General features: G+C 37.4%; 3 protein-coding genes across 3 annotated transcripts; 2 read left to right on the plus strand and 1 right to left on the minus strand.

The window, feature by feature from the left end:
* Nucleotides 1-1634: 1634 nt before the first annotated feature.
* LOC121809791 (F-box protein At-B-like) lies at nt 1635-5317 on the plus strand. The gene is made up of 4 exons (XM_042210592.1): nt 1635-1905; nt 1988-2193; nt 3586-3676; nt 3756-5317. The coding sequence occupies exons 1-4, from the start codon at nt 1684-1686 to the stop codon at nt 5097-5099; spliced, it is 1863 nt and encodes a 620-aa protein (XP_042066526.1). The 5' UTR covers nt 1635-1683; the 3' UTR covers nt 5100-5317.
* Nucleotides 5318-6431: 1114 nt separating this feature from the next.
* On the plus strand, nt 6432-7408 carry LOC121807901. Its single transcript, XM_042208241.1, has 2 exons — nt 6432-6932; nt 7256-7408. Exons 1-2 carry the CDS (start codon nt 6572-6574, stop codon nt 7288-7290), a joined length of 396 nt encoding a protein of 131 aa, XP_042064175.1. The 5' UTR covers nt 6432-6571; the 3' UTR covers nt 7291-7408.
* A 3065-nt stretch (nt 7409-10473) lies between these two features.
* LOC121807565 lies at nt 10474-11589 on the minus strand. The gene is made up of 3 exons (XM_042207828.1): nt 11395-11589; nt 10888-10919; nt 10474-10778 (listed from the first exon to the last, which is right to left on the minus strand). Exons 1-3 carry the CDS (start codon nt 11522-11524, stop codon nt 10527-10529), a joined length of 414 nt encoding a protein of 137 aa, XP_042063762.1. The 5' UTR covers nt 11525-11589; the 3' UTR covers nt 10474-10526.
* Between the last annotated feature and the right edge of the window lie 1386 nt (nt 11590-12975).

Below are 12975 nucleotides of genomic sequence, written 5' to 3' on the forward strand. Positions count from 1 at the left end.
CACCGGGTTTCGGGCCAACCCTATTCGGGTTGCGGGTCAATCGGGTGCGGGCTAATCGGGTTGTTATTTTTTCGGGTTATAAAAGTTCAGCCATAACCCTAAAAGCTCGGATTTCGGGCTAGCCCATCGGGTTAATCGGGTTGCTACCGATAAAATTAACATGCGATCAATCCAATAAATAATGGTGAAAATTAGTTATATTTATAAAATGTAAAATATTTAATTATGATAAATTTGAGATATATGCGTAAACTCAAATATTAACATGATCAAATACTAATATTTGAGATTTATGCAACATAAAACATAAACATCAAGAAATTTTAAAGCATGTTTAGAAATTTAAATATATTTTTTTAGTGAATTTGAAGTTTCTAATTCATTTATCTATTATTATATTAATAAAAACTTAATATATAATTTATATATTTAATATATAAAATGGAAAGTTATTTTTTCAGTAATTTGTATTATAAAATAATCAATGAAGTGTCGAATTAGAGTCAAACAAATAGAATAATATAAAATTTATCAGGATTCCGGGCCAGCCCATCGGGTTTTCGGGTCTGACCCTAACGGGTTGCGGGTTAATCGGGTGCGGGCTAATCGGGCTGTAATTTTATCGGGCTGGAAATTTTCAGCCCTAACCCTATAAATTTGGCGGGCTATTCAGGTCAGCCCACGGGTTGCGGGCTAAATTGACATCCCTAGGAGGGGCAGATCTTGCTGCAATAAAAGGCGTAATTAGTAACGTAGAAAAATTATGGTGATCTAAATACCAACTTTCATGATTTCACCAAACTCAGTAGTCATAAAGGGATATTGATAAAATTGTACATAATGGTATATAACAAAAGCCTTTTCTGCAATTGGTAAAGACCTTATCTATTTTCAAAAAGACATGCAAAGAGGAAGAGACTCCGACCATGGAGATTAACGGAACCACAACTAAGAGAAGTTTTCCGACTTGTTCGCAAATTTGGGTTCGATCAGTGAGACAATGTTGATCAAGCAATACTGCAAGCACTTGACGAAGGCACGTCGACGATGGCTTAAGATAGAGTTCAACAACATGAGATTGTAATCTAGCTACTTGCTAGCAAACTATAATTAGTTTAGTTTTTTTTATATTTTATTGAGTAATTTAGGAATTTAAATTATGCAATTTTCATTATTTAAATTGTGTGATTTTTTTATATTTATATGATTTTAGAAAATTTTAATTACATTTATTTGTTGGAATTTAGCATAGTCAACACAGTTTGATTAGGTCATACTACAAGTGATAGAATTAATTTATTGAAATAAAATAATATAGAATCGATCTAGGTGTCGGTAAACGGTAGACGATCGTGGATTCGTGGTATATTTATTTTTCTAAGTCGATTTCCGATAACTAAAAAATACTGAATTAAAGTTGTCATTCATATATTAAGTTATGACAAATTGTAATATTAGCCTCTATTTAATCGTGTCTTTAAGATGTCTCATTTCTACAGTAATAATGATGTCGTTTTATTAAAATAAAATTAATAGCGTGTCTAAATTTTAATTTAAACAACGGAGATGGCGTATTCCATATATTTGACTTGTTTTTTTAATATAGAAATAAAGCAAAAATTCCCAATTTTAGAAACTTTTTATTGAAAAGTGTTCCGAGTTTGAAAGTTGTTGGTTGGCGAAATGGATAATAGCAGCAAAAGATTCCGAGAGAAGAGCGCCGGCGAAGATACCGGAGGCGCACCGTCGCTGAGAGATGGGTTTCCTCTACCAGACACCATAGTTGTCAGCGAAATCTTGGCTAGATTAGAGCTAGATACACTTTGCACTGTTGCATGCGTGTCCCCCACCCTCCGCTCCCTCGTCTCCCAATCTCTTATTACTCTTCCCTCTCTCGATCTCTCTGTAAGCTCGATTTGCCTTCCTAATTACTTACTACAATAACTGCTTCTCCCTCCCTCTCTATACTAATTGAATTTGGTTCAAGGCATTTTCACCCAATGGAGAACTTGTTCGTTGCATTGCGTCCAGACTGAGAGCGGTTAAGAGTGTGACCATCGATTGCCTCAAAGTCGACGAGTGTTCCATTGACAGCATTCTCGGGCCGAATTTACAGGAATTGATTTTGCTCAAGTGCCCATCGCTGTCGTATCATGTTCTTCTATCAACTGGGGAGAAGTGCCCTAATTTAAGGTATGATTATTTTTGCTAACCACCACTTAAACGAATTTGTTAACCGATTCCGCCATAAATTGAAATGCCACACCTCACCTCACCTCACGTCGAGTTACAAAAATATGTGTTTATCTGAATGCTTGAAGCTTCCAAATTAAAACTGTTTATAAAATGTACTCCATGTGTGTGTATTCGGAAGCTGTGTAAAAATAAATGTCAGTTGCACATAGCAATGAGGATAATTCCCTTTCTTCTAGATGGGTTGAAAAATGGAATCAACCAAGAAAAGAATCAGGTGTCAAGTAATCAAATTTATAGACAAGAAATTTGTGTGGAAAATCCAAATAGTAAAAAAGCATGAGCCTGTATAGATATGTAGTTGCACAATTCTGCCTACACTAATATCACACATACAGGATATCTCAAGTTCTGGAAACACAAAAATAATAGAGTGACTATTTTTAGAGAGACGAAAAAGTTTATCCATATTCTTCCCTCGAAATCCACTCTACTTCTTTTGGACTTTTTGTTTGTTCTTTCTTGCCTCACTTGCTTGCACACGCTTCAGTTATAATATCACTTCTGGTTATATAGCGATTGAGCTGAAAATTCTTCACAACTTTCCATCTTATTTGTATTACTATAAATTCCTTCTACAATCTAATGGGATTTTCTGGATCAACTTTTTATCCGTGCGAATGCAGCCGCTTTTTCTTTGTTTAATGTTGTAGTATTACATACAGCTGCATTTTACCATTTTGCATACAAATTTTGTGGTGAAAATAAGTTGGGCAATGGTTGAGCACTGCATATGGGGTAACTGACTCAATGAACAAGAGAAAACGAGAGAATGACAAGTTGGTTGCTAGAAAAGTAGCAACATTAGTAGACTATGGAATTATGGGACTATCGACTTTTCAGAGCTCTTTTGCCCTCTGATATGAAGCATTGTCAATGTTTCTGTCAAAACATTTAATCTTGAATATAGTACTGACAGTTGGCTGGTGGATATTTATGTTGTCCTGTATTTCCAGGCTTTTTCTCACCAAGAAATGACATGTCCATTGGTCATATTATTCAAAATCTTGTCTTGAGAACTTGAGTTTCTTCATAGGCTTTTATACATGTAATGCATTTCCTTGTATGATAAATGACTATGTTATAGGTATAACTCAGCTTTTCAGAACACTTAATATACATACTGTATGCTTAACGGTCAAAAATGATTTGTAAGTTATACTATTTCATGAAAAATGTTCAGTATATGTGCTTAATTCTATTCTGAAGACTATAGCAATGTTCTGTAAATTTATTTCCTGTTCTAAAATGTTTTTTAGCCTATCTGGTCACTAGGCTCGTGAGATTCAGGACAGTGGTTAAAATATAAGTGAAATTATTCTGTCTTATCAGGAATCTTGTCCTGGAATTGGCAGGGAAGAATGCACCTGAAAATTTTAGGAAAAGCTTTGTCAAAATGCTGCAGAATCTTCTCTATTTGGAGGTAATATTTTTATGCTCTGGGCCTGATTGTTGTAAAAAATTGAGCAAAGTACTCACCGTTGCAAAACTGAATTTTGCAGCATCTGTCCATAAAAGTCCGCGGAACAGAAATTGATGCATATAGCTTGACTTCTGTTGATCTTTTTCTACCCAAAACTTTAAAATCCCTGAAAATGCAGCTAGTGAATGAACAAGATGCTGCTTTGTTCATTGAGAAACTTGGAGATGATGGAGAGAGTTTAAGAAAAATTGCAAATTCTAGTATGAGTATTACCTCTTATCACGGATTTTGTGGTTTTACATTGACATGTCTGTCACTAGTCTTGGATGTAATATCTGATAGACTTATGGCCTCAATTACCAGCTCACTTCGACTTTTGGTTGAGTTAGATCTTGAAGACCGGCAATGCTCAGAAGCAAAAGTACATCATGACTTGACTAACAGTGGTCTGTTGCTTTTAGGCTCTTGCCAGTACCTTACCCATCTCTCAATCGTCAGAAGTAGGGCAAATTACCCAGCTTCCTTTAAACGAGTAAATGATGTGGGAGTATTAGTTCTTGCGGAGAGTTGCCGGGGCTTAGAATCTGTAAGACTTGGTGGGTTCAGTAAAGTTACTGATGCTGGATTTTCATCTCTGGTGCACTCATGCCACAACTTGAAGAAGCTGGAAATTCGCAACGCACCATTGTTGTCAGACTTGGCGTTTCATGACATGATTGGTGCTGTGTCCCCTCTGGTCGAGTTGAAAATGGTGTCATGTAACCTGATTACTAGTGAAGCCTTAGCAGAACTAGCTTCATCTAGTACTTTGGAATTGCTAGATACATATAATTGCAGGAGCATTGCAAACACCTGCCTTGACTATATATCGCGCCTCAGTAAGCTGACCTCCATTAATCTCGGAGGTGCTGATATTACAGATAGCGGTCTTAGTGCTCTGAGCAAAGGTGATCTACCAATAACTAGTCTATGCCTTCGAGGGTGTACTAGAGTTACAGACAAAGGAATTATCCGGTTGCTAAACGATGGCATTAGAATCAAGGAAAAATTGTCATCTCTCGATATCAGCAACATGCCAGGAGTGTCAGATAGAGCTATACGTGCGGTTATTTCATGCGCCGATGCCCTTACTGAGCTACGCATGAGAAGCTGCTTTCATGTGACGAATGAAACTTTTCACATATTGGCTTCAGGAAGAAACCTCCTCCGGAAACTGGATATAAGTCATTGCATCGGATTCTCGGGTGGATTTGTAGAGTTAATACAAGAGGGGCATTCATTCCGTGGTTTACGGTGGCTTGGTGTTGCTGGTACTTATTTGGTGAAGAGTGTTGCTTCAATCTGTAGATTGCAGCCTTTCCTTACTGTTTGTTTTGAAGGCTGTGAAGTTGGATGTCACGACGGTTGGCAATACCACACATGATGAGTAACATTTATCATACAAAAATGAAGAATGTGTTATGTGTATGATAAGTTAGCAGTTAGCCTTACATTTTAAAGCCAAACTTTGTCAACCTTACTAAGATGATCACTTTGATCTGCTAGGTACTTATTAACTTGTGATGACACTGCAATTTGTACTAGATTTTTTGATGTACTACTATATTATTTATTCAATGCTACTGCATTTGTTGCTGTTCATATCACACCTAACATAATAATAGTTTCATTGTGTATATTAATCAAATCAAGCAAGGTGGTCTTCGTAATTTACAGAGATTAAATTATTGAAACTTGTGAGTAATGCTATCAAATTTTATTGAAACTTGTGAGCAATGCTATCAAATTTTAAGTAATGAAAATCCAGAATCAGATCAAATACCAGCAGCAGATTTCAAATCATATCGTGGGCACTGTGAAAGCAAGCCTGTTTCTCCCCAAGAACACCATTTGATACAGGCAACTGAGGCCAAAATTATCATCGCTGTCGTAAATGGAGGAGAGTTTTCAGCGAGGAGAGTTTTCAGCAAGGAGAGTTCTCAAACCGTTTCAATAGCAAAGAAACATCCTAGGAAATTCCAAAATTACATCAATGTGATAAAAGATCAAACAAGATATAGACATGGAGATACCAGTCTTAGAACAACACTGAATAAATTCAATTATTTCCACAGAAATAAATCTAGAAAAATGGAAGTTCACAATCAACTTCGTCATTTTTTATTCTGTAAGAACTGGGACAATCCACAATCCACTCTAGTCTCAATTTAATGTGAGAACCAAATGTGCTCAACACATATTCAGGCAATTAACTTCCTTAGATACTAGTAGTATATAAAATAAAAACAGTGACAAACACACACAAAGCTCTAGACATATTTAGGCAATAAGCGTACTTAGTTTAAAATAAAAAGAGTAGCAAACATAGAGTTCTCTCCTAAAAAGCACTGTGTCCAAATCACCACCTCCACACACATTTTTGGAGTTCTCACTGAAAATGTGGTTAAAGTATGTGGACACAAAAGCAAGAGTAAATAAAAACTAGTCAGAGGGAAGGAAGTGTGAAAGTGCATGAGTGAAGTTCGACATGAAGACAGAATCGTGCATGAAGTAAAGGCTGAAGATATTTCCTTCATTTCCACGTGGCATGCTAGCCGTTGGTGACCGTTGGTGACAGCTGGTCTGACTCAGCATCTAGTCAGCTTCTTGTTAGTTAGGAAGTAGTTATAAGTTTGTTAGCTAAGAAAATATCTGGTGTTAAGTATAAATAGTGAGCTGCTTTCCTTTTGTAATTGATTCGATCATTTTTCTCATTAATGAAAGATTGTTTCTCTTCAAATTTGTTGTTGTTATTTCGGATCATATGAATCCGGATCATTAGTTTTTACATGGTATCAGGAGAAAATTCACCACTTCCTTCGCTTCCGCTCCTTTACTCTTTTTTTTTTAGTTATCATGGCGAATCGCAATGCTCGCGGTGGTAACGCACCTCCAATTCCTTCGATGGAGGATTCTTCCAGTCCTTATTACCTTCATCCGAGCGATAATCCAAGTCTTCAGCTCGTTCCTCAAGTTTTAACCGGTTCAAACTACATCAATTGGAGTAGATCTGTGAATACTGCTCTGTTGGCTAGCTTTGATGAATGTGAGAAGGCTGCTTCCTTCTCCAGTAATACTGGCATACCTTCGTCTGACCAATGTCAACTGCTCATCCAGCTCTTGCAATCTCAACTTGCTGCTGCTGCCACTCCCTCTTCATCATCTTCTTCAGCCTCACCAAATAATAATCCATCCACAAACTGTGCTTCTTTCACAGGTACTGTCTTCTTTGCTCCTTTTGTTGCCTCTGTAACTACTTCAAAACCTCATTGGTTGCTAGATACAGGAGCAACACATCATGTTTGTTGCAATTTGAACATGTTTGATACCTATGCTTCTGTAAATAATGCATCTGTGAATCTTCCTAATGGTGCCTCTGCTCCTGTCACTCACATTGGATCTATAATCCTTAATTCTTCTATAACTCTCCTATCTGTTCTTTGTGTCCCTAGCTTCACCTTTAATCTGATATCTATAAGCTCTCTCACCTCATCTCTTCAATGCACTGTTATCTTCACTCATAACTCCTTTGAAATTCAGGGAGCTTCACAGGGAATTGTGATTGGGAGGGGTAATCGCATGGGAAATCTATACACTCTTGATACTTGTGATCCAGAAAATCTTCAAGAGTCCTCCCTACCTTCTGCTTCTGTTATATCTTCTGAGAATGTCATTCCAGCTTCTCTTTTAGCTGATTCTGTAAATCCTTGTGCCAATGCTGTAATTGGAATTGATACATGGCACAAGAGATTAGGACACTTATCCTATGAAAAGTTGAAATCTATGTCTAATGTAATTCCTCTATCCAATAAAAAGGCCTGCATTTGTGAGATATGTCCCCTTGCTAAACAGAAGCATTTATCCTTCACTAGATCAGATAATGTTGCTCAAAATTGCTTTGATCTTATACATTGTGACACCTGGGGACCTTTTCAAACTCCCACCAATGAAGGATTCAAATATTTCTTAACCATAGTGGATGATTGCTCTAGGTTTGTTTGGACTTTCTTGATGCAAAACAAATCTGATGCAAGAGCCATCCTACATCAGTTTTTTGACACTGTTCTTACCCAATTTGGAAAGAAAGTGAAGGCTATCCGATCTGATAATGCACCTGAGCTTAATATCCCATCTTTGTACACATCTTTTGGCACCATTTTACAACATTCATGTGTTGAAACCCCCCAACAAAACGCCAGGGTAGAAAGGAAACACCAACACCTATTAAATGTTGCTAGAAGCCTTCTGTTCCAATCTTTCTTACCTATCAGATTCTGGGGGGATTGCATCCTTAATGCCTCATACCTCATAAATAGAATACCTTCTTCTGTCCTACCAAACAACTCAACCCCGTTTCAAGTTCTTTTTCAGAAAGCCCCATCTTATTCACATTTAAGAGTGATAGGATGTTTGTGCTATGCTTCAACCCTTACAAATGGCAGGGACAAGTTTTCTCCTAGAGCAACTAAGTGTGTGTTGCTCGGGTATCCCTCCAATTATAGAGGTTATAAAGTTCTAGATGTGATGAGTATGAAGGAATTCATCACAAGAGATGTGATCTTTCATGAAGATATCTTCCCTCTGTCTCACTTGGTTCCATCTGTTTTTCCTCATTCACCAGAAATGTCACATTCTTCTTCTTCACCATCTGAAATTTCAGCTACTGATATTTTTCCTTCACAATCTCAAGCTCCTTCTGACCACTCTCACAATTCACCTTCATTGAATAATTCTCCAGACAATACCACACCTACCCCAACCTTTTCCAAAAGTGGAAGAACTATCAAACCACCATCTCATTTAACTGACTTTGTTTGCAACTCTGTCAGCTCTTCTTCCCCTTATCCAATCTCTGCTTACTCCACCCTTTCAAAACTCTCTCCTGAGTATCTCAAATACATTGTACTCATGACTGCCGTTTTTGAGCCACCAACATACAAGCAAGCCTCCCAATACCCTGAGTGGCAGCAAGCCATGCAAGATGAGCTGTCTGCTTTTGCTAGGACTGATACCTGGTTTGTGACTGTTTTACCAATTGGGAAGGTACCTATTGACTGCAAGTGGGTGTATAAGGTGAAATATAACCCTGATGCTTCAGTAGAAAGGTTCAAAGCAAGACTTGTAGCAAAAGGTTTCACCCAACTGGAAGGTGTGGACTTCCTTGACACATTCTCACTTGTGGCAAAGCTAACTACAGTCAAGTTTCTCCTAGCTCTAGCTGCTATACATGGGTGGTCTCTTTCACACCTTGACATCAACAATGCCTTCCTATATGGGGATTTGAATGAAGATATATACATGACTCTTCCACCAGGATATCAGGTAGATTGGCATACTGTTGAGGGGGCAACATCTCAGTCAACCTTAGTTTGCAAATTGAAGAAGTCCCTATATGGCCTAAGACAAGCATCTAGGCAATGGTACTTGAAATTTTCTGAGGTGATTAAGGGGTTTGGTCTACAACAGTCTGCATCAGACCATTCCTACTTTTTCAAACATGATCAAGATGGATTCTTTGGTATTGTTGTGTATGTTGATGATATATTGATAGCTACATCTAATCCTGAGATGACAGAAAAGTTTAAGAACTTTATATCAGAATATTTCAAGTTCAAAGACTTGGGTACTCCAAAATATTTTCTTGGAGTTGAAATAGCAAGGAACAAGAAAGGAATCCTTATCTCTCAAAGAAAATATGTAATGGATCTGTTAAGAGACACTGGAATGCTGGGATGTAAGCCCTCAGCAGTGCCTATGGATCCCTTGAAGAAGCTAAAGTTAAACTCAGGAAAGCCATTGGAGGATGCATCAAAATATAGGAGACTGATTGGGAGATTGTTGTATCTCTGCATTACAAGGCCAGATGTAACATTTGCTGTCCATAAGCTGAGCCAGTATGTGTCTAGTCCCACTGATGAGCATTGGGAAGCTGCTGAGAAAGTCTTAAGATATCTGAAAGGATGTCCAGGTCATGGGCTTTTTTATTCAAGCAACTGCAAACTCAACCTCAGCATCTTTGCTGATGCGGATTGGGCTTCCTGTCAAGACACTAGGAAATCAATGACAGGTTATTGCTTGTATCTTGGGAATTCTCTGATATCTTGGAAGGCTAAGAAGCAAAACACAATTTCAAGATCATCAGCGGAGGCTGAGTATAGGGCAATGGCTCAAGCTACATGTGAAGTGGTATGGGCTGTGGCTTTGCTTTCTGATTTTGGGATTAAAGTGGATAAGGTTGTGCCTTTATTCTGTGACAATCAGTCGGCCATATATATATGTTCCAATCCGGTCTTTCATGAAAGAACAAAACACATAGAAATAGATTGCCATACTGTGAGAGAAAAGTATTTGGAAGGAGTGATTAAGCCTCTACATATCAGGAATAACTTGCAAGTTGCGGATATCTTCACCAAAGCTTTAGGCCCGATGGCATTTCACTCTATACTCAACAAGATGAATTTTGAAAGCTTGTATGATCCATCTTGAAGGGGCGTGTGAAAGTGCATGAGTGAAGTTCGACATGAAGACAGAATCGTGCATGAAGTAAAGGCTGAAGATATTTCCTTCATTTCCACGTGGCATGCTAGCCGTTGGTGACCGTTGGTGACAGCTGGATCTGACTCAGCATCTAGTCAGCTTCTTGTTAGTTAGGAAGTAGTTATAAGTTTGTTAGCTAAGAAAATATCTGGTGTTAAGTATAAATAGTGAGCTGCTTTCCTTTTGTAATTGATTCGATCATTTTTCTCATTAATGAAAGATTGTTTCTCTTCAAATTTGTTGTTGTTATTTCGGATCATATGAATCCGGATCATTAGTTTTTACAGGAAGCCTCCATAAGTAGCCAGAGCAAGCATCTCCTCTCCATCACCTCAACCTTAATCACATCATTAGAATCCATGTCGAAATCAAAGACCAAGACTGCTCCAACCTCCAAGTTGTTCGCATTCAGGAATTTCTTCCCGTCTGTTATGGAGATCGTCCACTTCTCTCCTTCCCAATCCTGCAGTCTTATCTTGTCTGCCCTTCCAACCGCCGTCGCATCAGAGCACTCTTTTGGGATCTCCTGTTATAAATCATCAAACATCAATACAGACTACAAAATATCTTAATTATCATGAATACACCAGTCTTTGATCTAAGAAATGGTACTCTCCTTCAATCTTTTCACGAACCTCAACTGGCTCTTCAGTTTGTAGCTCTGTTCCTGCACATATTAGTTTGTGTAAAGATGCGTGGATCAAAGATCCAATATTTAATCATAAAAGTAGTAAAGTTCCGACTAAAATCAAAAGACAATATTAAAAGGGTTCACTAAGGCCTGATGATAAGAAACATTTAGTCACTGAAATTTGCTCAAGCTTAGTCCGTGAACCGCAGCATTCAACGTTATGTTTCATTGCGAGTGTTCTTATCGAACTATTATTATCCTAATCATATCAAAATGTACAAAAAATTACTACTCTAGCTTACCCAATTAACTCACATGATTCATTGTTTTATTAGAAATTTAAGGGAATGGAAACTAAAATAAGATATACTACAGGGGATTCAACCAACCACTTGTGTAATTAACTTCCAAACAATATAAAAGTACCAAAACCTAAAATCCTTAATTTGTCTTAATTTTAAAGCACATGAAAACAAATTACTTTAGCTTTGTTCCTCCTCACTATATATACCGAGTTCGAGGCAGGAATTGTTGCCGAAAATGGCGACCTGGAGAGTGGAATTTCCGACGATGTGGAAGCAAAGCATCTTCATTTCGAGGATGTTGTTGTCGGTGACGAACTCGGACCAGCCATCCACCATGTAGAAAACGCGGTCTATTTTCTTGACCTTGACGGGCCAAGATGTCGCCGCCGTCCACAATTTAACGTGACATGATGATTCCGACAAATTACATAACTCAACAAAATTAATTATGTAAATAAATCAAGCTATGAAAATTTTGATATTTTAATTGCCTATTTCACAATCTTTATTTATTTCCTTCAAGGGTAAATTTACTACGTAGTACTACTAATTAACTAGGAGTATTTTTTTAGAATATGTTTTTTTTCCCTGTTAATCGACTATGTTGAGTTGGCCCGATACTACCATACATGTGTCTAGTGATGTCATTTAACTCTTAAGCAAAGGAGGGAGAGAGAAAATGAGAGGACGTTGCATTATTTCATTTTCCCAGCTATGAATTACTCCCTCCGTCCCAGATAATTTGTCTCACTTTGACCGGACACGGATTTTAAGAAACGTAATGAAAAGTGAGTTGAAAAAGTTAGTGGAACGTGGATCCTACTTTTATATAGTATTAATTTTATAATAAAATGTGAGTATGAATGAGTTAGTGGACTATGTGGTCCACTATAAAAAATGATAAAAAGTGAAATGAGACAAACTATGTTGGACGGACCGAAATGAAAAATTGAGACAAATTATCTGGGATGGAGGGAGTATGATATTAATGATTGACTATTCAAAGCATCTTCTATTTGGGAAGTCATTGATCAACTGAAAAGAAAACATTTAATTATCTGAACTAAAACTTAATTATCCTAATTAAAACTCTAATATACGTAATTAGTGATATTCAACATGATTGAACATGCTTCATTTAGAGTCTCAGCATATATATATTGACACTCAACAACCACTTAGAAGTACAAATGAGAGTCACTGAAATTAGCTTCTTGCAAAGTTGTTGAAGAATTAAGCATTGCCCCAAGAATGAAATGCTGGTAACAAAATTTACAGCTGCAACAAACAAAAGTTTTTTTGGTAAAAATGCAACAAGTTGAAAAAATAGAATACTTTACAGGGACTAGTTGTAATTTCTGATTATGAAGCCCACTAGATTCCATACTCTAAAATTTATACCGTATTTCAGTATTTTTCATGATCTTCTGTTAATGTTATCACATCTATTTTTTTTACTGCATGGTCATGTTCCCTAAGAGCATCCACAATAGGGACGGATGTCCCGGTGGACATCTCAACGGACATCCCGAAACACCTTCTGTCACGTCATAAGGACATCCCACAGCATTACCACGTCATAAGGACATCCCACTGCACAATAGGGGACATCCCCAAGGAAATCCCGACGAACATCCCAATAATCAAAATTCACAAATTCACAAATATGCAATTTTACGGAATTAAAATTTCGACACGAATACGGAGAAAATGCAACCATTTTATTTATAAAAAAATAAACATAATTAAATACGTTGTTCAACGTGCACCCCTCCGCGCCCACAACT

The sequence above is a fragment of the Salvia splendens genome, chromosome 6 (assembly GCF_004379255.2).
Source record: "Salvia splendens isolate huo1 chromosome 6, SspV2, whole genome shotgun sequence".
NCBI lineage: Eukaryota > Viridiplantae > Streptophyta > Magnoliopsida > Lamiales > Lamiaceae > Salvia > Salvia splendens.